The sequence below is a fragment of the Oryx dammah genome, unplaced genomic scaffold (assembly GCF_014754425.2).
Source record: "Oryx dammah isolate SB20612 unplaced genomic scaffold, SCBI_Odam_1.1 HiC_scaffold_2, whole genome shotgun sequence".
NCBI lineage: Eukaryota > Metazoa > Chordata > Mammalia > Artiodactyla > Bovidae > Oryx > Oryx dammah.
In genome coordinates this window covers 100,464,640-100,479,540 of record NW_024070186.1, presented here as the reverse complement: position 1 = coordinate 100,479,540, position 14,901 = coordinate 100,464,640, and the positions used below count along the sequence as shown (strand labels likewise).

The following is a 14,901-nucleotide window of genomic DNA, read 5'->3' as shown; positions in this document are numbered from 1 at the left end:
ACAGCCTGTGGCCATTCCAGCTTGGGCAGGGATTAGATAATTCTATCACTTTAAATGCCATGAATATGGAATTAATTTGAATATCTTTTGAACTGATATTTTTTAAATGCTGCTTCTGCTCTTTCCCCCAGAAGTTCACCTTTAGTTCTTTGTTTCAAATAATGGAAGCAATCATGTCCTAACAGACAACTCCTTTCAGTATCTGTGAAGGAATGTCAGTTGAAGTGGCATTTACAACAAATCCAGACTTGGTGGATGACCTGTTGTTTGTAGTTGTTAGCCTGTTCTAGGGGCTAACAGAAAATACTTAGGCTTTATGTGGCCATTTACATCATGTGTGCATGAAGACACAATGCTATGTCAACTGTCATTTAACTGTTAGTAAGGAGTGTTTGGGCTTCCCCAGTGGCTCAGATGGTAAAGAATCCCCCTGCAATGCTGGAGACCTAGGTTTGATCCCTGGGTTGGGAAGATCCACGGGAGAAGGGCATGGCAACCCACTCCAGTATTCTTGCCCAAAGAATCCCCATGGACAGACGAGCCGGTGGGCTACAGTCCATGGGGTCGCAAGGAGTCAGACATGACTGAGCGACTAAGCACAGCACAGTACAAGCAGTGTTTCTTGCCTGATAAAGGCATCTCTTAAAAGCGTATCTTAAACACTCAATTCTGACTCTAGGGTAGATTGAAGGTGTGCAAAAGATCCTTGATTCATTTTATAAACGAAGCAACCTTATCTCCACCAGAAGAATCCTCCTCCTTGTGTCATTTCTACTGCACTCTCCTCCTTAAACCACTGGTGCTGTGAACCCTGTTGCTGTCACTGACAGTTCTGGTTGTGCTTAACCCAGGAGCTGGATTCCAACTCAAGGAATCTTTGTGCAGGTTGCTCAACACATTAGTGCCAAACTAGGATTATAGCTGCTTCTCTATTTCAAACAAAATGGCCTGCTTTGGGCTTAATATTTACAAAATTGCAGTCCCTGAAGGTTAATATTAGCTTTCCATAGCAGGTGATTTCTCTTCTGTCTTGGCCTTCTTTACTATTACTAAGTTATTTTCCTTTAGAAGAAGAAACAGTGTATGTTACCTATATATCTTTTTTTTCTTTTCAGGAAAATTCACAATTCTTACATTCAATCAAATGTAAGACCCCAAAGGAAAAATACATGTAATTATTAACTAAATATATTCCAAGATCCCTTAGATTGTTCATAGGAGAGTAATCATTTAATGAACAGATAAAGACTTATTTATATTTCATTTTCTTCCTTTTTATTACACTCTCAATAGAATTGTAGTTATTGGTAAGGGAAATGATTCATGTATATTATTCTTACCTTTCGTCAGGAAGGAATATAAGAGTAGTGGTACTCTACATTTAATATATTATGTTTTGTTTCACAATCTAAAATATATTTGGTGTTAAAGATTTTTAGGAGGCTCTTTTTACTTTTTAAAATCTTTTTAAGCTAAGAATAGCATAACATTAACCACAGAAAAGTTCTTATTAGAGTATCTTTTTTCCAGTGCCATGAGTTCAGGAATGATGAATTAAATGTAAGACTTGGGAAGGCCCATATTAATAGTTTCTTGAGAGGAGTTAGAATTTGGTTTGTCAAGATAATATTTCTGTACATAGTGACTTGAACTACAGTACTGTGCCTGATACAGAGGAGGTAGTTAACCCCTTCTTTGAGGGCATTTAGGTGCATAGATGAATGTATATCAGTAGCTCTGGATTGAAGGTTTACCCTGTGGGCAAATTTGGAGATAAAGTGATATGCCTGAATAATTGGTACAGCATTAAGGCAAAGGGTTAAGAGAAAAGATGCCCACTGTGACAAGCACAGCATAGCATTCTGGTGTTAAAATGTGCAGGTATTTATTAGTTGTGGAAATTAGCACATATGAATGCATAATCATTTGATTTGTATCCTTCAATGAGTAGCATTAATGATGGGGGAGGACATCTTAGTATTGTATGTGAATGTCTTGTCTGCCTGCAAATAATTTTCCATCATCTTTATCATCTATCTGCCTTAATTAGGTATTTGGCTTTGCATACATATTACAATTTAAGTGAAGTATCGCTTTTTTGTGTAGTTTAAGGTAAGGATTATTAAGTAAGACCACAGTCAAGGCAAGAAATTTCATTAAAATGTGTCATACCAGATTTAACTTTGAAAAATTAAAATCTAGAATGTATACTCAGGAGAAGACGATAGCACCCCACTCCAGTACTCTTGCCTGGAAAATCCCATTGATGGAGGAGCCTGGTAGGCTGCAGTCCATGGGGTCGCTAGGAGTCGGACACGACTGAGCGACTTCCCTTTCACTTTTCACTTCCACACATTGGAGAAGGAAATGGCAACCCACTCCAGTGTTCTTGCCTGGAGAATCCCGGGGATGGGGAAGCCTGGTGGGCTTCCTGTCTATGGGGTCGCACAGAGTCAGACACAACTGAAGCGACTTAGCAGCAGCAGCAGGAGAATGTATACGCAGTAAAAGTAATGCATTTCTTTACCAATAATAAGAAGGAACACTGTCTTCCTTTTGGATAGACAACGTTTTCAACAACTGCTAGGCTGTTATAATTCTGTGGGGATTTAAGAAAAACCCGAAGCTACCTTGTGGGATAAGACATCTAATATTCTCTCTTATAAAAAGCTGCATGATTTAAGCCTGCATTTGAAAAGTTTGCCATGAGGATGTTCTGTAGGCATTTCTGCTTGTAATCGCCTCATTGCAATCTTTAACATTATAAATTAAGGGCCTGGACATTTCATTTTAAGGCACTAACCATATCACTGAAGGATATAAACTATAAATCAGGAGGGAAAATGCCCGTAAGTTAATTTTATAAAGTATTATCCCACAGCAAATGACCATTATGTGTTCAGCCCAGGGCTGGGGCAGATGAAACTTGAGGGCTCTGAGAGTCCTAGCTTGCTCAGGAAAAGCCCTGCCTTTCTTTTTCCTCAGTCAAGGCTGAAGCCCAAGCAGGAAGTAAAGTAACTTAAGCCATAGTTTCTATTTGACCATTTCAGATGAAGATGACTCAGCAGGTGGCAAAACTGTCGAGTACTGAGCATTACCAGTCCTTCCCCTCAGTTTTATGCCCTCTCCCTTTTCAAATGCCCATTGTATTCTTCCTTTGGAGTCTTCTTCTGCAGTCAAATTAGGAAAAGACTGGATATACTCATAAGAGGAAGGTAGGCAGCTTTGTGTGACGTTTAAGGCAGACTGAATTTGAATCTTAGCTCTTTGAACTTGGGAACATTGCTTTAACTCTCTGAGCCTCAGCTTCCTCATCTCCATTATAGAAACAGTGATAAAATTCACCTTTAGGAGATGTACGTATAAGAATATGAGGACATTCAAAACTTATTGTACAATTCTTGCCTTAAGGAGCGAGGAGTAGGGGAAATATCTTGTCAGTCCTTACAAGTTACACTTGTTCTTTTTACTATGCAGAGCCTTTTTATCTTCCATTTACCTTAGACCCTCTCCTCCAGTCTGTCTTTATAAAATTTCTGAGTACTAAGGATCTAGAACCTATTTTCATGGTGTTGATACTCTTTTTTTTGAACCAGTTCAGACCTAACTGTGCCCTATTTTTGTAGTTGGGAATTTAGACCCAAGGTTTCTAGTCCAGGCACAGGTTTCTCAACATACTCTGGCAGCCAAGACTTTTTTAGGGACTGGAGTCAGAACAGATCTTGCGTATGAATAATACATCCGCAAGTGTTTGTTAAGCATCTACTCTGTTGAGCACCATGTAAGATTTGGGGGAAACCTCCCAGTCACCTTCTTAGAGTGTTAACAAGGAAGGATTTATACAGTGGAGTTCATGGACAGAACATAAAAATGAGCCTTACTCTCCCAATAATTACCAAAGAGGAGTTATAAGCAAATAAAATATCAAGTCTTAGGGCATAAGATCCAGAAAGTCTTTATGCATTTAATCTGTATAATGTATAGTGCATCGATCATAATTGATTCTAGATACTAGAAACCTAAGAATTAACTAAAAATTAGTGAAAACAATTTCTCAGTTTAAAAGGAAAAGGTTAATTAATAATGTAGCACCCCTTTGACATTCACCGAGGAAATGTCCACAGGCTTTTGAGAAACCCTACTTTCGTAAGTACACCTATCTTTTATAGTATTCGTAAATGAGTTGAGAATAACAAAGACATAGCTTAGCGGTTGCTGAGCTCATTAACTAGCTAAATAACTATTCCATAACACAAATCTTCTCAGTCTGTATTCAAATTTGCTTCTCAACAAAGTTAGAAATTACAACCTGTCATAACCTTGTAAAATTCACTCATGAATGGTTAAAACCAGCAGTGTTAAATCTGTAAATGCCAAAGGTCTACTATGCTAATAAGAGACATTCATGTGAATAGCTTGGGCAATTATTGCAGAGAACAGTAATAATTATATATCTCATTAAACAAGTGCCCAATTAATGTCGTAGTAAATTTTGCTTGATTGAAACACAATCTTTATAGTTGCTCATACAACATAGCCAGCCACTCTCACAACTATTAATAAACGTGAAAGGGAAAATTGACTTTCGGTTCACAGTTTTAGTAACATGGTTTAGAGAGGTACTTGATAGGAAAGTAATATCCTTCATGCCTTGAGGAATCCATACTTAGTGAATTATGTATGATAACCATTTCTTCATGTATTATTCCTTTAGTGTGGTAAAATCATATCTGTGGATCAGGAACTCAGTCACTAGAACACAAGTAAGCAATTGAATATTATAGTCGAGAAACTCCTGCATCAAGGATGATCTGGTATGAAGTATTTATTGAGAATTTACTATGTTTTTGTATCACACCAGGTTCCAGACTGTCAGTGAATTCCCATTCTGATTCCCTCCATTTGCATACTCCTGCAAAACTGAATGACTGTAATAAAATGGAAAGGCATAGTTGTTTTTTTAAACCGACTTTATTGAGATGTAATTGGCATAATACTTGACCCATTTTAAGTGTACAGTTTGATAAGCTTTGCCAAATGTATACATTCATGTACACTATCTCAATCAAGAACATTTCTGTCACCTGAAAAACTTCTCATATGTACCCTGCACCACACCTAATGTGATTTCTATCACAGAATAATAGTTACAATTTTATAAAGAATTTCACAGAGGGAGGAAGACAGCATGCTTTTTTGTGTCTAACTTCTTTAGCATAATATTTTTGAGATTCATGTTTCATAAATAAATGTCCTTTCATTGCTGAGTAATACTCCTCATTTTATGAATATGCCACGATTTGTTTAGTATTCAACTGTAGAGGACTGTTTTCATTTAAGATTTTGGGATGAAAGGAATAAAATCTTTTTTTTTTGTAATACCTTTTCCTGGTTTTATTATTAGAATGATGTTAATTTCATAAAAGTAGTTACAAAATGTTCTATTTTCTCTTATTTGCATAAATAATTCATGAGTAGTATTATTTCTTTAAACATTTGGTGGAATTTACTAGTGATCCCATTAGGGCTGTGGAAAGAAGGATTTTGTGTCTTTCAAGACATTTCAGGTGGAATCATGACAGTTTATTAATAAATTCATTATTCATGCATTCTTCACATAATCTTAACTCTGAGATTCTCTGGTTTTATAAAAATAGTACATAGGAAAATAATTTTGTTATGTCTGGTGTACTATAGGTGGTAGTATAAAGTTAACCAAAGAAGTGATGTGGAAGCTTAACAGATGCTTGAATTGGGAAGAAAGCAATGGAGGAGAGACTAGGTATTACACACCAGGTATGAAGTTGTGGAGTGCTTAGTTTATCAGTTTAGTTCAGTTCAGTAGCTCAGTCATGTCTGACACTTTTCGACCCCATGGACTGCAGCACGCCAGACCTGTCGGTCCATCACCAACTCCTGAAGTTTACCCATACTCATGTCCATTGAGTCAGTGATGCCATCCAACCATCTCATCCTCTGTCATCCCCTTCTCCTCCTGCCCTCAATCTTTCCCAGCATCAGGGTCTTTTCAAACGAGTCAACTCTTCGCATCAGGTGGCCAAAGTATTGGAGTTTCAGCTTCAGCATCAGTCCTTCCAATGAACACCCAGGACTGATCTCATTTAGGATAGACTGGTTGGATCTCCTTGCAGTCCAAGGGACTCTCAAGAGTCTTCTCCAACACCACAGTCCAAAGCATCAACTCTTCGGCGCTCAGCTTTCTTCACAGTCCAACTCTCACATCCGTACATGACTACTGGAAAAACCATAGCCTGAACTAGATGGACCTTTGTTAGCAAAGTAATGTCTCTGCTTTTTAATATGCTGTCTAAGTTAGTCATAACTTTCTTTCCAAGGAGTAAGCATCTTTTAATTTCATGGTTGCAATCACCATCTGCAGTGATTTTGGAGCCCAAAAAAATAAAGTCTGCCACTGTTTCCACTGTTTCTCCATCTATTTGCCATGAAGTGATGGGAGCGATTGCCATGATCTTCGTTTTCTGAATTTTGAGCTTTAAGCCAACTTTTTCACTCTCCTGTTTCACTTTCATCAAGAGGCTCTTTAGTTCTTCTTTGCTTTCTGCCATAAGGGTGGTGTCATCTGCATATCTGAGGTTATTGATATTTCTCCTGGCAATCTTGATTCCAGCTTGTGCTTGACCAGCCCAGTGTTTCTCATGATGTACTCTGTATATAGGTTAAATAAGCAGGGTGACAGTATACAGCCTTGACGTACTCCTTTTCCTATTTGGAACCAATCTGTTGTTCCATGTCCAGTTCTAACTGTTGCTTCCTGACCTGCATACAGATTTCTCAAGAGGCAGGTCGGATGGCCTGGTATTACCATCTCTTTCAGAATTTTCCACAGTTTGTGGTGATCCATACAGTCAAAGGTTTGCCATAGTCAAGAAAGCAGAAATAGATGTTTTTCTGGAACTCTCTTGCTTTTTCCATGATCCATTGGATGTTTGCAATTTGATCTCTGGTTCCTCTGCCTTTTCTAAAACCAGCTTGAACATCTGGAAGTTTACAGTTCACATATTGTTGAAGCCTGGCTTGGAGAATTTTGAGCATTACTTTACTAGCATGTGAAATGAGTGCAATTGTGCAGTAGTTTGAGCATTCTTTGGCATTGCCTTTCTTTGAGATTGGACTGAAAACTGACCTTTTCCAGTCCTGTGGCCTCTGCTGAGTTTTCCAAATTTGCTGGCATATTGAGTGCAGCACTTTCACAGCATCATCTTTCAGGATTTGAAATAGCTCAACTGGAATTCCAACACCTCCACTAGCTTTGTTCATAGTGATGCTTCCTAAGGCCCACTTGACTTCACATTCCAGGATATCTAGGTGAGTGATCACACCTAGATTTTCTGGGTCATGAAGATCTTTTTTGTACAGTTCTGTGTGTTCTTGCCACCTCTTCTTAATATCTTCTGTTTCTTTTAGATCCATACCATTTCTGTCCTTTAAAATTGAGCCCATCTTTGCGTGACATGTTTGCTTGTTATCTCTAATTTTCTTGAAGAGATCTCTATTCTTTCCCATTCTGTTGTTTTCCTCTATTTCTTTGTACTGATCATTGAGGAAGGCTTTCTTATCTCTCCTTGCTATTCTTTGGAACTTTGCATTCAAATGGGTATATCTTTCCTTTTCTCCTTTGTTTTTCACTTCTCTTCTTTTCACAGCTATCTGTAAGGCCTCTTCAGAAAGCCATTTTGCTTTTTTGCATTTCTTTTTCCTGGGGATTGTCTTGCTCCCTGTCTCCTGTACAATGTCATGAACCTCAGTCCATAGTTCATCAGGCATTCTGTCTATCAGATCTCGTCCCTTAAATCTATTTCCCACTTCACTGTATAATCGTAAGGGATTTGACTTAGGTCATACCTGAATGGTCCAGCGGTTTTCCCTACTTTCTTCAATTTGATTCTGAATTTGGCAATAAAGAGTTCATGATCTGAGCCACAGTCAGCTCCCAGTCTTGTTTTTGCTGACTGTATAGAGCTTCTCCATCTTTGGCCGCCCTCATAGTCAGCAAAAGAGTCTGAAATGCAGTACTTGGATGCAGTCTCAAAAACGACAGAATGATCTCTGTTCGTTTCCAAGGCAAACCATTCCATATCACAGTAATCCAAGTCTATGCCCCAACCAATAATGCTGAAGAAGCTGAAGTTGAGCGGTTCTGTGAAGACCTACAAGACCTTTTAGAGCTAACACCTTTAAAAAGTATCCTTTTTATTATAGGGGATTGGAATGCAAAAGTAGGAAGTCAAGAAACACCTGGAGTAACAATCAAATTTGGCCTTGGAGTACAGAATGAAGCAGGACAAAGCTCATAGTGTTTTGCCAAGAGAACACACTAATCATAGCTTAGTTTATATTCCCTTATAATCTTAGGAACTGAGAGAGGATTGGGTGGTCCTTCAGCAGGTAATGAGTTTTACGTATCTTGTTAAGCTGAAGTTTCAAGAGGTATATGCCCTTTTAGAATTTAAGATGTTGAAGTTTTAATAGATATTATCTTTTCATTTATGTCTGAAGATGGCAGTTGCTTGAACATATTGTCATGCCAAGAAGTAGCAATCCGTGGTAAATAAGAGTGAGAGAGTTGAAAAATAAGAGAACAATAGGGTAGTTCTTATAGATATGGGAGTGATCTGCAGTAGTTTTTCTAGGCTTAAGAAAATTGTGGAAGAGGTGGATGGATGTCAAGCTGGGGCTAGAAATTGGAGAGAACATGTTAGAGAAACATTTGGGATGGTAAGAGAATGTGTTTAAAAAATAATGTTTAAGGTTTATAAATTACAGTGAAAGAGTGTGAGCAAAAGGAAGACATGGAATGAAGTACAAGAGCATTTTGAGGGTGAAATTATGATACGAGAGAAGACCAAAAGGATTCTAATTCAGTAGAGGAATAATGGTTTCAACTGGAACTCTAGTTTGTAGTTTTTCCACTGCCAGAGCAAGCAGAGTGTCCATTGTGATTGTAGACTTGTTGACAATAGCAACTTGAAATCTTGATTCTGTTTATCACTGAAAATAAACTTTAGTAACTCTAAAAGCTCTGTTTATGGGGTTTTAAAGTCTTATCTACACAGACAGAATAAAATATAACACATAATAACGTGGAGGTTTATTTGTTGAGTCAGAGAAAGTAAAAATATTCATTATGATAATACATAATAAAATTTGAAAAACTAGTTTGTTAGTCCCTTGGAAGACAGGAATGAAAATCTACATGACTTTAGTGAATCAGGAAAGTAAGTATAGGTTGTAGCTCAATAGAAATTGTTACAAGATAGTACATGTAAAGTAGGGAAATCTAAATATGTTTTTAGAGATTCAGACTCTCTCAAGGCTTTCTGGGAAAAAAAACACAAGAATAATAATATATACATGTATCTACCAATTAAAATATCATAGGTTAATTCAGTTTACATATACCAAGCACCAGTCATATATGAGGTATCATATAAGACACTTTTCTATATATTCTTGTGATTAAATTTTTTAGAAATTTATGTAACATTTGGAGTAGTTATGGATTAGCAGAAAGAGAACACATTTATCAGCCACTATAAAATTAAGTTCCTAAGGTATCTGGTCACAAGCTAGATGGCAATACATTGCAGAGGCAGGCATCCATAGTCTTGGTCCCTAATGCAGAGCCATCCCTAGGACGTGTGGGGCTTCTGTCTATATAAAGAATTTGACTATTGTATTACAAAATTCATGGACTCATGTGAGGTATAATGATTTATTGATAGAGAATTACAGTATTGGATAGAGAATAAGAGCTTAACATTTGCTGATTGTCCAGTCATTGAAGGCGAAGACTGCTCCTGGTGTCCAGGCACCATTTCTTCCTGCTCTGTCCTAGGAACTCTCTTTTCTTGTCCAATATTTTCAAGTGTACCTGCTGATTTTAAATCTCAGGCCATGAGAAAAGTGTAGCAATGCTGTTACTGCTCATAAAGTCCTGTGTGTATGTGTTAGTCACTTAGTCGTGTCTGACTCTTTGCAGCCCCATGGACTGTAGCCCGCCAGGCTTCTCTGTCCATGGAATTCTCCAGGCAAGAATACTGGAGTGGGTTACCATTCCCTTCAGGGGATCTTCCTGATCCAGGAATCGAACCCAGGTCTCCTGCATTGTAGGCAGATTATTTACTGTCTGAGCCTCCCATAAAGCCATGGCTCCTCTAAAACAGCCAGGAAACAGAAGAAAATGCTAATTTTAATTTTAGGGTGGTTTTTTTTTCTGAGTCTATTTTTCTTGGACCAGGATCAACTATGTAATTTGTAGTCTCAGTGCAAAGCAAAATGCAGGGCCCTTTGTTTAAAAAATAAGGTTTTCAATATGGAGACTGGGTTCCTATATGGACGTAAGAGGTTTGGCCTCACTGAAACGTGTCCTCATATCCTCCTGCCACCCTCCAGATGCTCTGTGGTGTGGAGGGCATGCACTCTTGATCCGAGACTTCCCTGTACCAGCACTCAGGCCCCTGCCAGGGCAGAGGACAGCAGCAGTCATTGGACAGGGGAAGGGAAGGGAAACTGGGAGGGTCCGGGGGTGGCAGTCAAGAAATCATAGACAAACAGAAGGAGGCAGGACACCCTTGGGCTGAAGTTACAGGTCCCTGAAGCATGCTCTGTTGTCCTTTTGGCCACGTACAAACCACAAATTCATAATAAAATCACTAAGCAATCTAAGGTGGCAACCATGGAACATTGAACCCCAAAGTGGGACCCTTCTGAGCACAAGGCCCCATGTGATTGGTCCGTGGAACAGGCCTTGCCTTGAATTTTTACCATTGTGTACTGTCAGTATCAACTGATCATGCCGAATGCACCCCAGAATCATGCAGAATGTGACGGGGGAACAAATTTGTCACAGATAACTTATGCTTTGGATAACATGGCACATGACAGAGGATATCAAGAATAGCATATTTCAGTGAAGTTATTAGTTAACTATTGACTTCTTATTACGACAGACCCACAGGCTAGGGTGTGGGTTTGGAGGAGGATGGCCAGGAAAGGCTCACTAGGGTTGAAAGATAAAACCATTAGGAACTAAAAAACAGATCATGATGTCTGCTATAATAGAGGTATAAATACAAATAAGAATAACAGGAAAAGTAGGAGTAAGTAAATTAACTTTGATGGGTACTGCAGAAAAGCCTTTTAGGGAAAAAAAATGACTTTAGTCTGGCCAAGATTGGTAGTATTTCAAGTGCCAGAGGCTAAGTGGCAGACATTCCAGACTAAAAGGACAGCATAAGCAAAGACAGTGAAAAGAACGTGCTGATAGATGTGCCCACATGCTGGGATTTTCAAGCATTCTTTAATTACAGTTCTTGAACATCTCTTTTCTAGGCGCAAGCAGGGGTTATAAGAATATAGGTTTAGGAATCAGACAAAGCGTCCACCACTTACGAGCTGTGTGACCAGAGCCGCCTTACTGTTAACCACTGTGAGCCTCCGTTTTAGTCATCTGTAAAATAAAGACCTGGGTTTTACAGAATTATAAAAATTAAATGAGGTAATGTCTGTAAATACTTCAACCAGTACCCTCAGTCCAATGAAGGAGAAAGCAAATAGATGTGAATACACATGCTGTGAAAATACAGAAAGGAAAGTGACTCTCTCTGCCTAAGGGTTTTGTGCTCTGCTTCCTAAAAGAGATGATATTTGAACTCCGGACTGAAGGGTAAGTAGGTGTTTATAAGCCAAGGGGAAGCTGAGAAACATTCTCTCAGGCTGAGGTTTAGAAATGATGAATCCCTTTTATGAGCTGCTTGGGGTTGCGAGACAAGGAGTAGCGAGAGGAAGAGAAAGCAGACCATATATACATCTATAAATAAAGACAGAATAACCTTTCATTACCACCCCAAGCCCCTTTTACCCGATTCAAAATATCAGACTCTCCCACCAAGAAGAGGCAAGAGCCCTTCTGTGCTGAGTGCTCCCTTGAGTAAGATGCAAACCAATTTGCATGAGAGCTTCTGTAGGAGATGTTTGTGCATTTTCCTCTACAAGAAGGCTGGAGCTGAGAGAGAGAGAACACTCAGGAAATGCCGTTGCTTTTCCCATCCTCACGTGAAACAGTTTGCTTCATTGGCAGACATTTAATAAGACATGATTGGCTCTTTTAAAAATAGGAGTCTTAGTGGTCTTGATTGGTCTGTTTTATCATGTGCTTCGTGCTTTAAAGTGCATGTCTTTTCCTGTCTTCTCCCTCCAGACTGAACACTTGGCTCAGCAGACTCAGTTCAAAGAAAGAGAGACTGGAAGTGTCCAGCGCCCTGTAAGTAACATGATCCTCTAACGGGGTCAGCCCAGGTGGAGCCAGTGACCACCATGTTTATTAAAAGATCATTTCATTCCCATGCAATTTCATCTTCTTCACCTCTGCTATCTGAGCACCTGTAGTGTGATTTTGTAAAGTCCTTGAGCTGGTTTATTCCTCTTAGAAGTAATCAAGTTATATGAAACCAGTAATGTGACAGAGGCCCAGCAGCAGTGACAACACAGAGCACCAGGGAGGTTCATTTTATGGTGTTAGCTGTGACCCAGAGTCAAGCAAGGAAGAAAGGTCAAGACAAGAGGCTGCTTTTTGAAAGCATTTCTTAGTCTCAGCCTTGTTGGGCATACAGTCAGATATTACCTATGTATTTCACTGTGTCTCTCCCCTGATTCCCCAGTTCTGAATCCTGAGGCTTCTTTTGGTTTGGTTTTGGTTATTTGATTTAAATCTCTGTATTATCTCATGCACGGATTCCAAGCTTGAGCCTTGCTGAGAGACTCCTGCAGTTCACAACCTTGTATTTCTCCAGTTTACCTTAACTGATACCAGTTCCAAATTTCGAAGCCTGAAACTGACCACAGTCCCCATTAGTCACAGTTTTCTGTTTAGGAGATGCCATCACTCTTAGGTATTATAAGCAACAAGTGACTAGAAAATGATAAGCTGTTGAACTTCACCTTGCCATTCAATAAATAGCTTGTGTGTAATGAATTCTGTGCTTGCCTGTTTTCACCCAAGAGCTAGAAAAAATGCAAACAGCTGCTCAACTAATGTAAGCAATGTTTGAATTTTTAGAATGGGCTGAATAGCAGGAGATTTGACTGTGAAGATGAGCATCCAGTGGGGGAGGACGGGACTCAGCAGATGTACCCCCTGTATGACCAGATGCACTACCAAGACGGGAGCCCTGGCAGACACCATCCATATAGCAACCTGGAGGGAGTCTACATCAACCCGCGGGAACACTATGTGTGAAGGTCCTCTTTCTCCAGTGCTGTTTTAACAAATGTTTATTCTTAGACTGGGGGGAGAGAAACTGAGGCCAATAGTTATGATTTTATTCTCTCTCATATAAAGCAATCCCAGTCTAAGTGTATGGGAAGTTGTGATGAATGACTTGGCGCCAAGAGCGAATTTATTTCTTTCATTAAGAGTTTCTTAGCCACCAGCTGTGTTTGTGAACTTGACTCTAGCTTTGTGTGTTTCTGTGATGATGGCGTTTAACTACTAACATTTGGCCTACAATGGCATGTTCATTTAAAAGTAGAGCATCTGCCTGGGATGACAGCAGTGATTCTCCAGAAAGAAAGGCCCCAGCTGGGAATATTAACCTCACTGGGTCTCAGGCAGACCAGCCTGTTCATTTGTAATTCAAACAGGCAGAAAAAGGAGCTCAGAATCCATCTCACTAATTATTTCATGGGACTTGGGCTTTCCTGACTTGTTTAGTACAGTTAACAATACCTGCTTACAAACAAGAGGCTAAGAGGCATACTTTATTGTTTATCCCAAAAACATTACAAACGGAAGTTTAAACCTTCAGGTCTGTTGGTTGCTTTTATACTCTTGTGATATTGTACTATGTGTTCCTTCTTATGATCTCAGGATCACCAAGGTCCTGAGGGATGCATATTTCTTGGTCCTGAGGGATGCTATCATAGACCTAGTCTTGATGAGCTGTGTGCTAACCAAGATTCTTCTCTTATTCTGTCATTGTTCCCACAGTTCTGTTCTTTGCAGTCCAGATTAGCCTATTTCCCACCTGTTAAAATCTAAAAGCCCTTTCTAAATGGTGGACAGCCTTGAGCCTTTTCCTTCTTTTCTGTGGTATTGTATATGACAAGCTCAGCTTTCACTACTGAAATTTCTTTCAAACTAATCCTGTCCACACAGGCTTTAGCTACCCTCTGCATTCTTCAGACTTCTTATTGTCCATGTTTTATCTACCTCAGGAAAAAAAAAAAAAAAAAGCCTGATGGAAAAAGCACCATGAAATAATCCTTGCTCTTAAAAGCCAGGTCAAAAATTTGAAAACCTAAAAAAAAAAACCATTAATATGGCCTGTGTGCTAAACCCACATGTGGTCCTTGATCCTTCCTCCCCATCTTTATCTGGTCAATAATAAGAGTAAGGAGATGCTAACAGCAGATATTACACTGACTGGCTTACTAGTGTTTCCTGCAACATCTTGGTGCCTGCCAATGCCTGTCTGGAATTTTCTCACTTCCCTTTGCCAACTTTTCCTCACTGAGCCTTGAAGGTAGCAATTATAACGGGATGAGCAGCGTGAGGAGCATAGGCACACGCGCAAGCGTCAGTCTCCCGTCCTCACATCTTAGACAAGCATTGCTTACTATGTGTTCTGGAAGCTTATGGGTCTGCCACAGATATGAAAACACTGCAGGCTTGTCATATATTAGGAAAGAGTGACATAAGCACTGAAATAAAATTGTACACATTTCCAACCTGAGCTTCAAGGGATAGGAGAATATTAACATAGATTTCTACTGGGATACCAAAGATAAATTATGATTCACATTGCCCTGATTCTATTTCTTGCTTGTGTATTTATTTCCTTTTCTCAGTTGCCATGCTTT

General features: G+C 39.3%; 1 protein-coding gene across 1 annotated transcript in view; it reads left to right on the top strand.

Annotated features, from left to right (window-relative positions):
* The window catches only part of NECTIN3 (nectin cell adhesion molecule 3), a 118,265-nt gene extending 103,913 nt beyond the window's left edge, over positions 1–14,352 (top strand). Inside the window, exons 8-9 of the mRNA XM_040224926.1 lie at positions 12,242–12,304; positions 13,100–14,352. Coding sequence (XP_040080860.1) covers positions 12,242–12,304; positions 13,100–13,279 — 243 coding nt within the window. The 3' untranslated portion in view covers positions 13,280–14,352. The remainder of the gene's footprint in view (positions 1–12,241; positions 12,305–13,099) is intronic.
* The last annotated feature ends 549 nt before the right edge of the window (positions 14,353–14,901 follow it).